The sequence below is a fragment of the Lactuca sativa genome, chromosome 2 (genome assembly GCF_002870075.4).
Source record: "Lactuca sativa cultivar Salinas chromosome 2, Lsat_Salinas_v11, whole genome shotgun sequence".
In the NCBI taxonomy this organism is placed as follows: Eukaryota; Viridiplantae; Streptophyta; class Magnoliopsida; order Asterales; family Asteraceae; genus Lactuca; species Lactuca sativa.
This window is the reverse complement of record NC_056624.2, coordinates 59,780,695-59,797,452: the sequence shown is the minus strand read 5'-3', so window position 1 is coordinate 59,797,452 and position 16,758 is coordinate 59,780,695. Positions and strand designations below refer to the sequence as shown.

Sequence of the window (16,758 nt, the reverse complement as noted above, 5' to 3'; positions counted from 1 at the left end):
GAATAGTAGTCAGTGGTAGAGACAGCATGGAGAGTGTGGTAGGACTGCGGGATAGCCACAATATTCCCCCAGCAACGAGTTAGTGAGGAAAGTGATGTAAGATTGCGGGTAAGTCGTAGTGTTCATTAGCAGTTCGGTTAGTAGAGTGTGGGCGGGGGAACGTATCTCCTAGTTCGCGGAGTGTGGGCAGAGGCCCGTATCTCCTAGTAACAAGGTAGGGATCAGGAAGGTTAGTTCGTTCAGATTTAGTATGGAGTTGGCCTGCATAGACCTAGATAGGTGAGACCTTGGGAAAGGCCGCTCTAGGATACAGTCGGGTGAGACCTGTAGGCGAGGCCCATGAGATTATAGCAGCGCAGGTGGGACCTGGTAGGGACCTTAGGATCAAGATAGGAGATCGAGGATCCCAAGACCTGTAAGGTCAGAGTGGCAGGATAGATAGAGCAGTTCAGATAGCCGGAGTTTCTTCGGAAGTCACGGGGAGCGACTAAAAGATTGTGCTAGGTGTAGTAACCGGTGGGTATCCGGTAACCCATTTATCGGCAGAATCAGTTGGGACCAGGGTGGTCTCGGTTCATCCGTAAGGCGGATGAGAGACAGCAAAACCTTAAGGCAGGGACAGTGGTAATAATAGAAGTATGGTGTGAGGTAGCTAATTGACCGAGGGTGTTATGCCCCTCACAGCAGGGTTAAATAATCTCAGAGGGAAGGTTTTGACCATATTGCGCAGCTCTTTTCTGATTCCTAACTGTTGTAGGGGTGAATCTTTTAATCGAAGGATTATCTGATCCATTCGCTGGGATGGGTACTCAACACTAAGTTATAGTAGTAAGAAGTATTAAGTATGTATCGACAGTAGTGACCAGTACTGGGAGTGACTGAAGTAATGGATACCACGAAGGATATGTCCTTCACAGTGATAAAGGAAATGATTAGTTATGGAACGTTGCCTTGGGAAGGCCAGTAAATGCACAAGGAAAAAGGGGTGAACCCCTAGGATGTCCATCAAAAGTACTCGCGGAGTACCGGAAGGATTGTCAGATGAGTAAGTTGTGTTCTCAGGATTAACAGGATCAGAGTGCACTTGAGGATTGTTATTTTTAAGGACTAGTGTTAGTCTGAATGACCGGGCAGAAGGTCAATGGAAGTGGTCAGTAGGAGTTATATTCATCAGGTAGGAAGGTTGAAAGCAGATTGCAGGACAGTTGTCCGTAGCGGACTTCGAGGACGAAGTCTAGTTTAAGTGGGGGAGAGTTGTAACACCAGTATAAGAAAGGCCAAGAAAGGAAAGGAAAACCCTAAGTCAAAGGGGGGTCAACTCGTCGAGTCCAAGGAAGAACTCGACGAGTCGGGGCGAGATTCGTGTGCAAGATTAAGTGACCGAATCGATGAGTTGGTGAGTAGAATCGGCGAGTCAAGTCTGGGTTAGGAAGCCCTAATCTCGGGACTTGGTACCCTATTTAAGCATCTTATTCTCTTCCGTAGGGTTCATTTACAGCCTCTCTCATCCAGAACCCAAAACCCTAGCCACCCAACTCCATTGTTGAGCTTTTAAGAAGATTAAGGGCCTTTAGAGTGCGTCTTGGAAGCTTGGAGAGAAAGAAGCAAGGAAGGAAGAGTAGATCCAGCCTCCATATCGATTTGGCAACTGTTAGGAGGTAAAAAGTCTGAACCTTGAACTTTCAATTGATAGATCCCCATTCTAGCTTGCCTTTTTGTCACAATTGGATCATTTCTAAGTAGAATTCTAGTATTAAGCCTTTAAGGATGGATTGGACAACAGATCTGGACACTCTTGATCTTTAGAAGTTCAAAGTTGTTGGCTTTATCCAGCTAAGGTCCCATTTCATGACCTAGATCTTCATTGTAGTTTGGATTAAGTGTTCTAGCCTCATAACACCTTGCATGCATGTAAAGTTAGCAACTTTACGTGCAATGCTAGCATTAAGAGTCCAGATCTATGAGTTAGAAGTGTTGGAATTGACTGTAATCGACATAATAGAGATGTCACCAAGTGGACTCGACGAGTCCGTTCATGGACTTGGCGAGTCGGGTTTCAAACCCAAACCCTTCTGTTTATGATTTAGATCAGTGAGTGGAGTTAGTAAAGGATTCAACCAAACTGGGTCAGTAATGGATATGAAGATCATAGTACTCGGCGAGTTCGAGGAGGAACTCGGCGAGTCCAAGACAATCTCCTTAGTTATGAAGATGAACTCGACGAGTTGTACATACAACTCGGCGAGTCATGGTCTAGACATTCATACGATGATGATGAACTCGACGAGTTCAAGGATGAACTCGACGAGTCGGTGGAAGATGGTCCCGAAGTGTTAGTGAAGGAGAACCCATCGATTTCTCGCTAGAATCGACGAGTGGAGTCGGGGTTGTTTGGGTTTCGAGGAGCATGGACTCGGCGAGTTGGAGGAATAACTCGGTGAGTCGAGTCAACTGGAAGGTTGACTTTGATCGGGACTTTGCCCTTGAGAAGGAATTGACTAGAGTTGACCTAGTTGACTTCTGGAGGACAGTTAGGCTAAGTGTTATTGTTGGTATTGGTAGCTAGGGGAGCTAGAGGATCAACAGTTCAGAGAGTTGTCGGATAGCAGTCAGTGGGTTATCAGCAGAGTTTAGCAATACAAGTGAGTTTCCCTTTGTGTGTATGGGTCTACGACCACAATGCCGGCCCATGTAGTTATGAGTAGGAAGACCCGGGGGTTAGCCCTATGCACTATATGCTAGTATGTTATTCCGAATCAAGATCCGATGCCGGGGTAAGCCCGAGGAAAGTTGCATGTTAGATTATACTCGTTGTCTGTATGATACTTGTATGTGCCTGGTAGGGAGGTGAGTGTGGGCGAGGTCCCGTATCTTACCATCAGCAGAGTATGGATAGGGTTCCGTATCTCATTGGTAGCAGAGCAGAGGCGAGGCCCGAGTTAGGGAAAGAGTGAGTGTGGGCTGGGGCCCATATCTCATTATCAGTAGTTGTGTGGACAGGGTTCCATGACTCATCAATAGTAGAAAGGGGCAGGGCCCAAGACAGGTGAGGCCTTAGATCAGTAACACAGGAGAGTACTATAGCTTATGTGTTATGTGATATGCTATATGTTTGTATATGTTTAGCGGGCGAGGCCTAGAGATAGGTGAGGCCTAAGTGAGACACATCTGTATGTCGAGCGGGGCTCGATGCCAGGCGAGGCCTGATGCCGGGCGGGGCCCGATGCCGGAGCGAGTCCTATGTCGGGCAAGTCCCGATGCAGTAGGGGCGAGACCCAGTGTGTGATTATGAGTATGGTATGTGGTAGGTTGGGGAACTCACTAAGCTTCATGCTTACAGTTTTCAGTTTTGGTTTCAGGTACTTCTGGTCCCGATGTAGTAGAGCACTCCACCATTAATGGAGCTTAGAACTCCAGTTATCCACCAAATCTCCATTAACACCAATTAGAGTTGCACACAATGAAGAGTGGGAGTTCAAACATCAAAACCTTACATGAATCAAAAAACAAATCATCCATTTAATTACCATCATTAGATTTTGGGTTTAAACCCAAACTCAAGGTTCGAATTATAGAGAGAATGGACAAGGTTATACCTTAATTCACTAATGGAGACGCTCTACTACGAATGCTAGCTCATCTTCTCCAACTATGAACCCTAGAGCTCCATGGAAGCTTGAAAATCGCTAATAAGTTTTCTCCCCGTTTGCCAAATAGTGTTCTTCAATCTAATGGGGGAGAGACCCATCTAAGCAACTTCCAACTTTCATTATTTGGCAGAATTATTCCTTCCCGCAATCTACTTTCTAAAAAATGATACCATTTAATCATCTAGCTTATGAAAGTTCTATCATTCACTTTGACCCCTTAATACATCTTTTTAGCAAATTGTCATTGGCTAGGTCAACCCTTGTCTACCTCCTTGCTAGCTAAATAAAATCGGTTGTTCTCAAACTAAAGAATGTGGTGTATGTGCACAAACAGTATTGTGTTGTGAGGAACAATATAATTAGCATAATGTCACTTAACCTAACCATACACCTTTTTACCTAAACTCAATAAGTACACTAAAAACTATCTAAGATGTCTAGTTTGAAAGTGATGGTGATTAGTACCTTCTTACGGAAATTAGGATAGTAGGTGATCACACAAGATTTCTGAATTCGGAAAACTTAGCAAATTGAGCTCTCATGATATATCCGAAAGTGGATGAAACATCAAGCTCCATATATTAACCTTTAAATCTCGAGCAATGGCAGTCTTGAACAAATGATTGAAATTAAAGCAAATAGGTATTAGAAAAGGTTTTGATTGGATAGGATGACATAAAAGTATTTGCATGGATTTTGTTTCTTTGTATTATGTTTTGATATACTATTTAAGTTTTGATATATTTTTATGTTAAATATAAAAACATAATTTGGCGTGAACTATTTTTCTGAAAGGCGATGCCCATATGTCGACAGGAAAAAATACTCGTGTCATGATCATGTTTATATTAAAACTATAAGTTTAAAGTATATAAAAAATATCAGATTTAAAAAAAAATATATCTGAGTTGGGAGAAAATAAAATCCATGAAAATGAAATGGTACATTCCAATATTCCATTAATATGCGAACCATGACACCACGTGTTGTCACATGCTTCCTTCCTAACATTTATGTCCTCAACCTATCAATACCATCCATTTCTAACACTTTAATTTTCATTTTTGGTGGAATTATAGATTTAAAATTAAAAAAACTCCATAAAAGTTTTTATAATTTGGGTTTATAATCCGTTTATTTCTTATATCTTTTATTTATTTAATTAATTCTCAAAAATTAGGAATTGTATTCAATTTGAGCCCGGTAAACATGTCATTCAATTTTAAAATTTTATATTTTTGGTCCAAATTTAAAATTTGATTACAAATTGAGTCCAAAATTATTCTTTTGTCATAGATTTTTTTTCAAATTCATTCTAAATTTTATTTTTACATTTAAAAAAAATTATTTCGATTAAGCATATATACAGATAAATTTCAAAATAAATACGACCGGAATGATAGATAAGTAAGTATTTAAATTTATAATAATCAAAGTCAAAATTGAATTTTACCATGTCAGAGATAATAATTAGTGAATTGTAGTTGTTTTTGCATAGATTATGTCATTAAACTAGTTGTTTAGGAAACTGTTCTTTGTAATTTAACCACTGTAACCGGTAAGAAATTAACAAGACTTTTGTTGATTTATTGTAAGGAGTGCGTTTCTATGCCACATATATCATGAAACTCTATTTAAGAATTATATTTAAATGATATCTTTATAATTGTAGTAATGATATTTATTAAAAAGAACATAAAAAATCTCAAAAATAATATATAAATTATCATTATTATATTTTTTAATTAAAAAATATGAGTTTTTTTTAATGAAACGAATGTAGATGGTATCTTAGTTTTATGTTTTATATTAAATAAATATAAGATTTCTCAAATACATTTAGTATATATATAAAAAAGAAAATCACCAATAATCTTTAAACTTTAACTCATTAACCAAAAATTCACCAATGCTTTTTTATTTGTTTTATTTTGCATTTTAAAACCCGTACTAACCATGTATAATAGTGTTTTGTAAGTGTTTATTAGTTTTAATGGTTAATTTGCAAAAAATAAAAAAATAAAAAAATAAAATCAGGGGTGGTTTTTTGTCGATCCAGTCAAAATATAAGGAATTTTGTAGATTTCCAAAAAAAATGTTTAAACCTTTCTAAATTTATTAGTTAATAAGGTTTGAATGTAGCATCAAATGATTTATTAATCAAATATATTATTTTTATGCACTATGTGTAGCATTGTTTTTATATTGAAAAGTAATATGAGTGGCGTTTGATTGGCGAAAGCGTATCCATAGACAACATTGTTTCAAAATTATAGTTTGCTTCACGCCATTGCAACACATTGCCTTTAAACATGCTTCTCTTCTATTCATTGCTTTAATTTTAGTTTCCTACACCCTAACAATGCCAAAATTACTATTCCTCTTCTTCCTTTTCCTCCGACCACACCATGCGGCGGAGGATTTCGTCCGTCAGCCTGCACGACCCCTTGTTTTCACTCCTCATAATCGTCCCCAGTCACATCCTCAACAGGTATCTCTCTCTAAAAATCTTCCATTCTAATTACGATTGTCTTGTTTGAGAACTGAATTTACTTGGATTAAAGTATAGCTCATTATAATTTAATTGAAAACCACCATCTCTAGGTGCATGTGTCATTGGTTGGAGACAATTACATGAAGGTTTCATGGGTAACCGATGAAAACGGTGTCCCATCTACAGTCGAGTATGGGAAACTTCCGGGGAAATACGATTCATCAGCCACCGGAGAACACACATCCTACCGTTATTTCTTCTACACTTCCGGGAAAATCCACCATGTCACAATCGGACCACTAAATCCGGCCACCACGTATTACTACAGATGTGGTGGCTCCGGCCCGGAGTTTAACTTCCGGACACCGCCGGCCACCTATCCCATTGAGTTTGTTCTCGCCGGTGAGTATAGACCTTTTCTTGGGTTCAAGACTCCTATACTTTTCATTGATGACGCCTTAAGTTTCCCTTTTCCTTTTTTTTGGCAACATCAACTTTAACTGCCGAAAAGATTCTTAATATCATTTACACATGTGGATGCAGGTGACCTTGGTCAGACTGAATGGACGAACACCACTTTAGAACATATTAATGCAAGAAACTACGACGTTTTGCTCCTCCCCGGCGACCTATCTTATGCAGATACACAACAACCACTTTGGGATTCATTCGGACGTTTGGTGGAGCCATATGCTAGCCGAAGGCCATGGATGGTGACCCAAGGGAACCATGAACAAGAAATATTTCCGATGATCTATCCGAAAGGATTCAAAGCCTACAATTCACGTTGGCCCATGCCATATAAAGAAAGTGGCTCGGAATCAAACCTATATTACTCGTTTGATGTAGTGGGATCTCACATCATTATGTTAGGTTCTTATGCTGATTTTGATCGTGATTCTGATCAGTATAAGTGGTTGGCTAATGACTTGGCTAAAATTAATCGATCAAGAACACCGTGGGTGGTGGTGCTCCTCCATGCACCATGGTATAATTCGAATTTGGCCCATCAAGGTGAAGGTGAAAGCATGAGAGTAGCCATGGAAGAAATGTTGTATAAGTCGCGTGTTGACGTGGTTTTTTCAGGCCATGTTCATGCATACGAACGTTTTGTAAGTCCTCTTAATAATCAATCCGGCCATTAATACACACTTTTATTAATTATGAATTGCAACATGTTTATGAACATTAATTTCAGACTAGGGTTTATGATAACAATGCTGATCCATGTGGTCCGATGTACATAACGATTGGAGATGGGGGGAATAGAGAAGGCTTGGCCATGTTGTAAGTTTGTAAAGAATCGTACTTGGTTGTTTTCTTGTTTTTAGTATAGGAACCAATTAACTTGAGATTTGTTTTGGATAAAATGAAGATACAAAGAACCTAAGCCTGTAATATCATTATTTCGGGAAGCAAGCTTTGGACATGGTCGATTGAGAATAATGAATGACACTCATGCTCATTGGTCATGGAATCGCAACGATGACTCTTTGAATGTTGTGGCCGATGGGATTTGGCTGGAAAGTTTGAGACATTCATGCTCATGTGCACCCAAAATGGAACAAAAAATGGAACATTCATCGGGGAAAGATGAGCTTTGAGCGATTTAATTACCATATGATCATATATCATTTCTATGTGGTCTAGTGTTGAGTTTCTTAGTTTAAGATAAAATAGAGTTTCTTCAGCAATGGTTGAAAATGTATACATGTTGATATTTTAATAAAAAATGAGTATTCATTTTACAAAATATTAACTGTAATAAGTTAAATACTGTGTGACACATTTGTATGATGTATATATATGATATATATACCAGTATCATCAAAACCATATATGATATTTTAAGCCCGTTACCTAGGACGAGAAAGGCGGGCTGAAAATGCAGACCATTGGGCAAGGGTGATGGGTTGGCTCATAAAGGTGTTTTAAAATTTGATTTTTCTATATCCGTTCCGATTTAAAAAGTCCGTTTTTTTTTTTTCAGTATTTTGAAGTGAAATTGTGTTAAAAACCCGGGTTTTTTTTTTAAATAATACTGGTTCAGTTTGATTAATAGAAAAACTGGTGACTTTTTGACCATAATAGGGTGGATGAAAAAAATATTTACGGTTTTAGTGTTATTTCAAAACTATTTACCATTTTAGTGTTTTGCTCGTTTTTCTTTATTTTTTAGTTTTCTTTTCAGGTTTTTTTTTTACTTTAAATATCTTTTTTTTTCTTTTTTATTCCACCCTTTTATTGTTTTCTCATTTTCTTTACTTTTTAGTTTCTTTTCAGTTTTTTTTTAATTTAAATATCTTTTTTTCTTCTTTTTTATTCAACCTTTTTATTGGTATGTATATATATATATATATATATATATATATATATATATATATATATATATATATATATATATATATATATATATATATATATATATATATATATATATATATATATATATATATATATATATATATATATATATATATATATATATGACAACTTTTAATTTAGTTTTTTTTTATCCTTTTTTTACTGTTTTTTAAATATATGTTTTTTTATTTATTTTTTTATGTTTTATTTAAATATCCGATTTTCTTATACAACCTTTTTACCATCAAATTTTAGCCTCAACATTAAAAAATCATCAGAAACCACTACTATAATCAAATTTTAAAGTGCAAAAATTCTAACATTCACATACAATGTTTTTAAAGTGAAAAAAAAAATCTCAACATTGTTTCTTACAAAAAAAACACCACAAAAAAAAACTCCAACATTGTTTATTACAAAAAAAAAACATCACAATTAGATTCATCTTGAACCGGTGAAAAATCATTACCTGTAAAAAAAATAATAATAACAAAAGAATAACTATAACAAATACCATAAAAATATTATTTTTTTTAAATTACCTTGGCATAGACGGACATTGTTTTCGATTATGTCCCGGTTAAATCCACGTGCTCGAGAATGGTTGGAGAGTCATCCACTTAATAGGTTTTTACCGGTTCAAGATGAAGCTAATTGTGGTGTTTTTCTTTTTGTAATAAACAATGTTGGAGTTTTTTTGTAAGAAAGAATGTTGAGATTTTTTTTTTCACTTTAAAAACATTGTATGTGAATGTTGGAATTTTTGCACCTTAAAATTTGATTATAGTGGTGGTTTTCGATGATTTTTTAATATTGAGGCTAAAATTTGATGGTAAAAAGGTTGTATAAGAAAATCAGATATTTAAATAAAATAGAAAAAAATAAATAAAAAAAAAACATATATTTAAAAAACAGTAAAAAAGGATAAAAAAACTAAAATGAAAGTTGTCGTGTGTGTGTGTGTATATATATACATATATATATATATATATATATATATATATATATATATATATATATATATATATATATATATATATAACAATAAAAAGGTGGAATAAAAATAAAAAAAAATAAGATATTTAAATTTTAAAAAAAACTGAAAAGAAACTAAAAAGTAAAGAAAAATGAGAAAAACAATAAAAAGTTAGAATAAAAAAGAAAAAAGAAAAATAAGATATTTAAATTAAAAAAAAAAACTGAAAAAGAAACTAAAAAATAAAGAAAAATGAGAAAACACTAAAATGGTAATAGTTTTGAAAGAACATTGAAATGGTAAATATTTTTTCCATCCACCCTATTATGGTCACAAACTCAAAATTTGATTATAGTAGTGGTTTTTGATGATTTTTTAATATTGAGGCTAAAATTTGATGGTAAAAAGGTTGTATAAGAAAATCGGATATTTAAATAAAACAGAAAAAAATAAATAAATAAACATATATTTAAAAAACAGTAAAAAAAAGGATAGAAAAAACTAAAATAAAATATATATATATATATATATATATATATATATATATATATATATATATATATATATATATATATATATAACAATAAAAAGGTTGAATAAAAAAAAAGATATTTAAATTATAAAAAAAAACTGAAAAGAAACTAAAAAGTAAAGAAAAATGAGAAAACAATAAAAGGGTGGAATAAAAAAGAAAAAAAAAGATATTTAAAGTAAAAAAAAATTGAAAAGGAAACTAAAAAATAAAGAAAAAGGAGAAAAACACTAAAATGGTAAATAGTTTTAAAATAACACTAAAACGGTAAATATTTTTTCCATCCACCTTATTATGATCAAAAACTCATCAAATTTTAAGGTGCAAAAATTTCAACATTCACATAAACCCGGATCCGTTTGTTTTTCCATAAGGAATAAAAAGCAAAAAAGGGTTTAACATATGCACCTCTAGTGGTGCAGCACCGAAAATTTTATGAGAAACCTATTTTTAATCAATATATTGATGTTCAATGTTTGAATAATGGTCTAATCGTTTTAGAAATTTATGAATGGGTAGGTGACTTTGACCATTCTTTCTAATGACAACGGTAGACATAATTTTGGTATAGCACAACATAGAGGAAGGTGGGATGGAATGGTGTGGTTCCTCTATGCCTAGCCACCAACGACAACAAAGCTAATGTAACGTTTCAAAAATACGGATAAAATTTTGTTTTTAAATTTCATTCAAAACATCTGATAATCATATCAAAACAGTCGAAAGTGTATCATAACAACATTTTATCATAGTACAAAATTCTCAAAATCACATAATGCGGAAAATTATAGGTGGATGCAGTGCGATCAGGTTGGGCCAATCCATTCAAGTTGGAAGTATCTGAAACAAAAACTGAAAACCGTAAGCACAAAGCTTAGTGAATTCTCCCAAAAATCTCATACCATACAAACATACAATCAAACATATTTGGGTGCTTATAGTCCCTTTCGGTCTATATCAACCAGATACACTTAACAATATATGGGTGCATGCAATCCCTTTAGGTCTATTTCAACCGGATACCGAGTCTATTTCACCCCTACCACTACCACATAATATCATAAAAAAAAATCACAAAGACATCAAACAAATACATGCATAACAAACAATTATCACGAAGACAAACATCATACTTCAAGTATATATTAGTGGGTAGACATTGGTGCCTTCAACCCACAGATACAATGAATAAAACTCACCTCAGATTGAAGGTATCAAATAGCACTCAAGCAGCCGACTCCCGAAATCCTCTCCTTAAGGCACAAGTATAAAACCCTAAATAGAAATTAGGTCAATAATCTACCCTGAGAGCCTAAACCCTAATTATTGACTCAAAGCAAAAGAGTTTCTTCACCCTTGCCTCATTGGATCTCCCCCACTAAGGTCCAAATCCAAACTAGCCCAAAAAGGTATTCCAAGCCCAAATACAAGGCCCTAAGGCCCAATATGGCCCAAGAGCTCCTAATATGGCCTAGAGCTGATAAATGTCCTGCTACTATAGGTATGCCCGAGGCCCAAACCTGAACAAGTCAAAAAGCCCAACAACACTTGAACCCAAAAATCTTTTAAGCCCACAAACTGCGTACGCATGACATACCTGGCTCATATGCCCGACGTACGTTGATGATCCGGAATCTGGACACTGGCCCAGTACGACGCAACGAACTCAAGAGTACACCTGGTGTACTGGTCAGTCAACCAAAAAATGCTTCAATTTCTTAACCCATTAAGCTTTAACATCCAAAACATAGATCCATGCTTATAAAAGTGTCTTAAGCTATAAAGATGACATACATTAGTGGGACTTAAACTATGAATTAAACCTTCTAACTCTCTTAAGTGGTCACCAAGGTGCTGACAGTTTATTGGAAAAAACCTCTTCAGACCTCTTATTGTTGTACGGTGCAACACATGCGCAACACTTTTCATCTTGCAGCTATTTGTTTGTCAGAAGTCTTCGGATTAAAATACATTTGCGCGTGTTCTCCTTGGCGCAACACTTATTTGGCCTCTTCCTACCTCTTCCAACTTCTTCTTCTTCTTCTTTTAATGCTAAAATATTGATTATATATTTCTTAAATCTTATTTCACATTTTTTTTATTCTTGTTGATTTTTTTTCTTTTTATTATATTCAATAATAATAATTTGTTGATGAATATCATTATTTTATGCTAAAATATCATTATTTTTTGTTCAAATATCATTATTTTTGCTGAAATATCATATATTTTAGCTTAAAATGTTATACATCAATAAATTTTCGGTATTAAAAAATTTATTTTCGGAATATAAAATTAGTTTCTTTTAATTTTTTAATATCTGCAGCAGTATGTAGATGTTAAAAAAATAAACACGCTTCTTATTATAGTCTGCCGTCGTTTGATCCACCTTTTCTACTACAGAAGGTTGCAGAGGTGGTCTGCAGGCTTTATGCATTTTTGCTTCAAAAAAACAAACAACACGCAACTTATGCATTGAGTCTTAACCTTCAATATATGATTTTTATGACTTCTTGCACCTCTAAGAGTAAAAAAGGATAACTTAAATAGTTTGGAGTATTGGAACTTTGCTTTACAAAATTACAATGTAGGACTTAACCCACATTGGTGGAAGAGATACATTGCTTCCCGATCAAGTACGAAGCAACAGCCTATATCAAAGGTATCTTATCCTCGATTTTGGGGTAGGGGACCCCGGAAATTTAGAACGCATGGTTTCAATCATCACGAACCAGGTCTTTATAGAGAGGAGTGTCGAGCAAGCCCTGCTCCAAGACGGCTGGGGCGCTGGTTCGATTCTAGCGCAATACACGACATTTTCCCACCATATATGTCTCATCCTACTAATTCAATCAAATGGATCAAGTAATGGGTTAAGCATATTGGGTTTGGGTTGTGGTGTTGGACTAGCCTAATTGGACTCAAAATAGGCTAATATCAAGAAAATATTTAATGGTCAAAAGATGGGCCTTGGGTCTCTTGGGGTCTTCCTAATTAATTAAATATTTTTTAATAACAAAGTTAATTTTTTATTTTTTTATTTTTATTAAATTCGTGATTACTGAATGACAGGTATTATGACAGTTATTTTCGGTTTTGACAGTTTCCAACTGTCATAACTAATACCTATAAATACATGGTTTCATTCATTTGTGAGGGGTTACAAAAATCATTTTACACCACAAATTCTCTTGCAAATTCGTTCGTCTTGAAGATAAAGGGAACATAGAAATTTCGACAGATTCATGATCACTTCTTGGATTGATTGTTGTATCCTCTTGATAGATCCCTACCAGGGAAATTTCTTTCTTAGGACACTACAAAGCAGGCCTCAATCAGTACAAATTCGTGATTATGTTTTCCGTGTAATCATCATACAAGTATGTTTTCTATAAATTGATTTTTGGATATTATATATATTTGAATTTCGTTTGTTTTATTTCAATTAATTATGTTCATTTTATACTTCTGTCATAACAATCTAAGATAGAAACCAAAGAGTGAAGAATGGATCAAAATTCCATCATCAAAACATATGTGGAAAAGCCTGAGAAATTCATTTCCGGAGATGACATCAGAAGATGTTGTTCTATCTAAGAACTCTTCATGTTTCCAATGTTCTCACTGATGATTCTTCCTCTCTTCCTACTACTGTAACCACTGTAGAAGGAACAACACCACCCACTGAAGCCCAATTGGCCGAACATCGAAGGGCTTTGGAAACTTGGAGCACAAATGAATATAATTGTAGGAATTATATTCTGAATGCTTTGGATGATTATCTCTATGATATCTACTCTACCATGACTACTGCAAGAGAGATATGGTAATTATTGGAAAAGAAATACAAAACAAAAGTGGCATGTTTCAAGAAATTCGTGATTGGAAAGTTCATGAATTACATGATGGTGGATACCAAATATGTCCTAAAACAAGTGGAGGAAATTCAAGTAATTACACATGATCTTGTAGTTGAAGGTATAGGTATTAACTCTAACTTTCCTATTGGTTCAATCATTGAAAAAATTCCTCCTTGGAAGAATTTCAAACTATATCTTAAACACTTAACTGATGACATGAGTTTTGAGTAACTTGTGTTCAGAATTCGTGTGGCAGAAGATAACAAATTGAATGATAAAGCAGATGCAAATTACTTAGAACCAAGTGCAAACTTTTTTGGAGAAAAAAAATACTTCAAGGACAAAGCACAAACCAAATAATGGTGCCATATCTTGAGGGTGAACACCACTTCCACCAACTCCAAATGGTGGGTGGGAAACCTCGTCTCATGAGGCTTCAACTGCCTCGATGCATATGCAATCACGTGCCCTCTCTGCATAAGCACCGCACCCAACCCCGATATAGACGCGTGAAAATACACCACGAAATCCTCCATTCCCTCTGGAAGGGCTAACACCATTGCTTCGCATAATCTTTGGCGAAGAGTCTCAAACGAGGTCTGCTACTCGGGACCCCAAGTAAAAGTAACGCCCTTCCGGGTCAATCTGGTGAGGGGAACGTCAATCTTAGAGAAATCTCTGATAAACCTCCGATAGTAGCCAGCCAACCCCAGAAAACTCCTGATCTCAGTGGGGGATCTCGACACCTCCCAACTCATAAAAACCTCAATTTTGGCCGGATCGACCAATATCCCATTATGATTAACGAGGTGCCCCAAAAACTGGACCTCTCATAACCAGAAATCACACTTACAGAATTTGGCATAAAGCCTCTCTAATCTCAATACTCCAAGAATCTCTCTCAGATGCTCCTCATGCTACTCTTTGGATCTCGAATACAATAGAATGTCATCGACGAACATAATCACCGATCGATCCAACATCGGTCTACACACTTGGTTCATGAGATCCATGAACGCTGCTGGTGCATTGGTGAGCCCAAAAGTCATCACCACGAAATCGTAATGCCCATAACAAGTCCTAAACACCGTTTTCGGGATATCCTCATCACGCACCCTCATCTAATGATATCCAGACCTCAAGTCTATCTTGGAGAACCAAGATGCACCCTGCAACTGATCGAAGAAATCGTTGATCCTCGGTAGTGGGTAACGGTTCTTGACCGTCAACTTGTTCAACTCCCGGTAATCAATGCACATCCGGTGTGAACCATCCTTTTTCTTGAGAAAAAGGATCGGTGCTCCCCACGATGAGCTACTCGGTTGAATGAATCCCTTCCCCAGTAGCTCCTGAAGCTGCGAGGATAACTCCTGCATCTCTGCTAGTTCAAGGTGATTAGGCGCATTGGCAATAGGCGCCACTGCCGGAAACAAATCAATATTGAACTCCACCTGCCTCTTCGGAGGTACACCCGACAACTCCTCGGGAAAAACGTCCGGGAACTCACGCACTATCGGAACCTCATCGACAGAACTCGGCCTCTCTGCGACAACTCGTGCATCCATCACATAGGCTACAAACCCTCTAAAACCATGTTGTAGACTCTGTCTTGCTCTGGCAGCTGAGCAAAATGCCGATCTAGATCGGGTACCCTCGCCGTACACCGTAAGTACTCCCCCACTAGAGTCTCCTATGGTCACCAACTGATGCTCACAGTTGATAACAGCTCCAAATCGGCTCAACCAGTCCATGCCCACGATAACACATACATCCCCCATCGAAGTCGGTACCAAATCTATCGGGAACTCAACACCGAAAATCTTGAGTACATATCCTCGAATGACATCAGTAGCAAAAACCACTCGCTCGTTAGCTATAGAAACTCGTAGAGGGTGACTCAACGCCTCTTGTCGGATACTGATCTGATGGCTAAATGCTAACGACACGAAAGATCGACTCACACCTGAGTCAAATAACACCAAAGCAGATACATAATTCACAAGAAAAGTACCTATGCATACAACCATAATTCACAAGAAAAGTACCCGAGTCAAATAACACCGCCTCAGTAACTGCAACATATCTCTCATCAAACATCTTAATCAGCATGGTCTTGATAGACCCAAACATCTCCGGAATGGATTTCTGGATCGCCGCGGCCACCTCGTCATGAAACATCCGACAAATCTCCTCGTCGCTAACGCCGCTACCCCCTGGTGTGTGGCGTGTCCCAACCATGATGTCTCTGAAACACAACATAAACGAAATCATAGACTCGCTTGAGCATACTCACACTCGATACTTAACCCTACTCGTTCCTTAGTACCCTAAGGATTTTTACTTGGACTGCTCACTAATCCGGTGTTTCCAGTAGTACGGGCCCTATACTACCTTCCACACCACATCAGTATTCACCCCAAGTCCTCCTCCTAGGATCCCAAATCACAAGTACACTATATCTCACTGAACACAAGCTACCCTCTAGTAGCCCACTCATATGCTCCTCGCTGCTACCTACTCACTCTCGAAGCAACTCATAGTAGCAGTAATCTCCTAGGCTAAGGCATCAATGATCTGGCCACTCTAGTCCTAGATATGGATACCTAGCCTAAGCTATCATGCATAATATATCACATAACATCTCATAGCACGTAATGTAAGGGTATTTTGGGAAATCACCGTTCGGGCGCTGGCTGATCGTACACACTGATCCGTTCTACTTTTCTCAAAATCTTTTACTCTTTTAGAAAAATTGTTTCTTTTATGAAATTTTTTCTCAAATCCTTAGTTTGAGTTCAAATACGCCCGAAGGTGCATCCTAAATCCTCAAACCAAGGCTCTGATACCAACTTGTAACGACGAAAATTTTAAACACAAATTTT

The 16,758-nt window shown here is 36.4% G+C and overlaps 1 protein-coding gene across 1 annotated transcript; it reads left to right on the top strand.

The window, feature by feature from the left end:
- The first annotated feature begins 5,876 nt into the window (after positions 1–5,876).
- Positions 5,877–7,982, top strand: LOC111904823 (purple acid phosphatase 22). The gene is made up of 5 exons (XM_023900537.3): positions 5,877–6,141; positions 6,255–6,546; positions 6,688–7,256; positions 7,343–7,431; positions 7,520–7,982. The coding sequence occupies exons 1-5, from the start codon at positions 6,013–6,015 to the stop codon at positions 7,746–7,748; spliced, it is 1,308 nt and encodes a 435-aa protein (XP_023756305.1). The 5' UTR covers positions 5,877–6,012; the 3' UTR covers positions 7,749–7,982.
- The last annotated feature ends 8,776 nt before the right edge of the window (positions 7,983–16,758 follow it).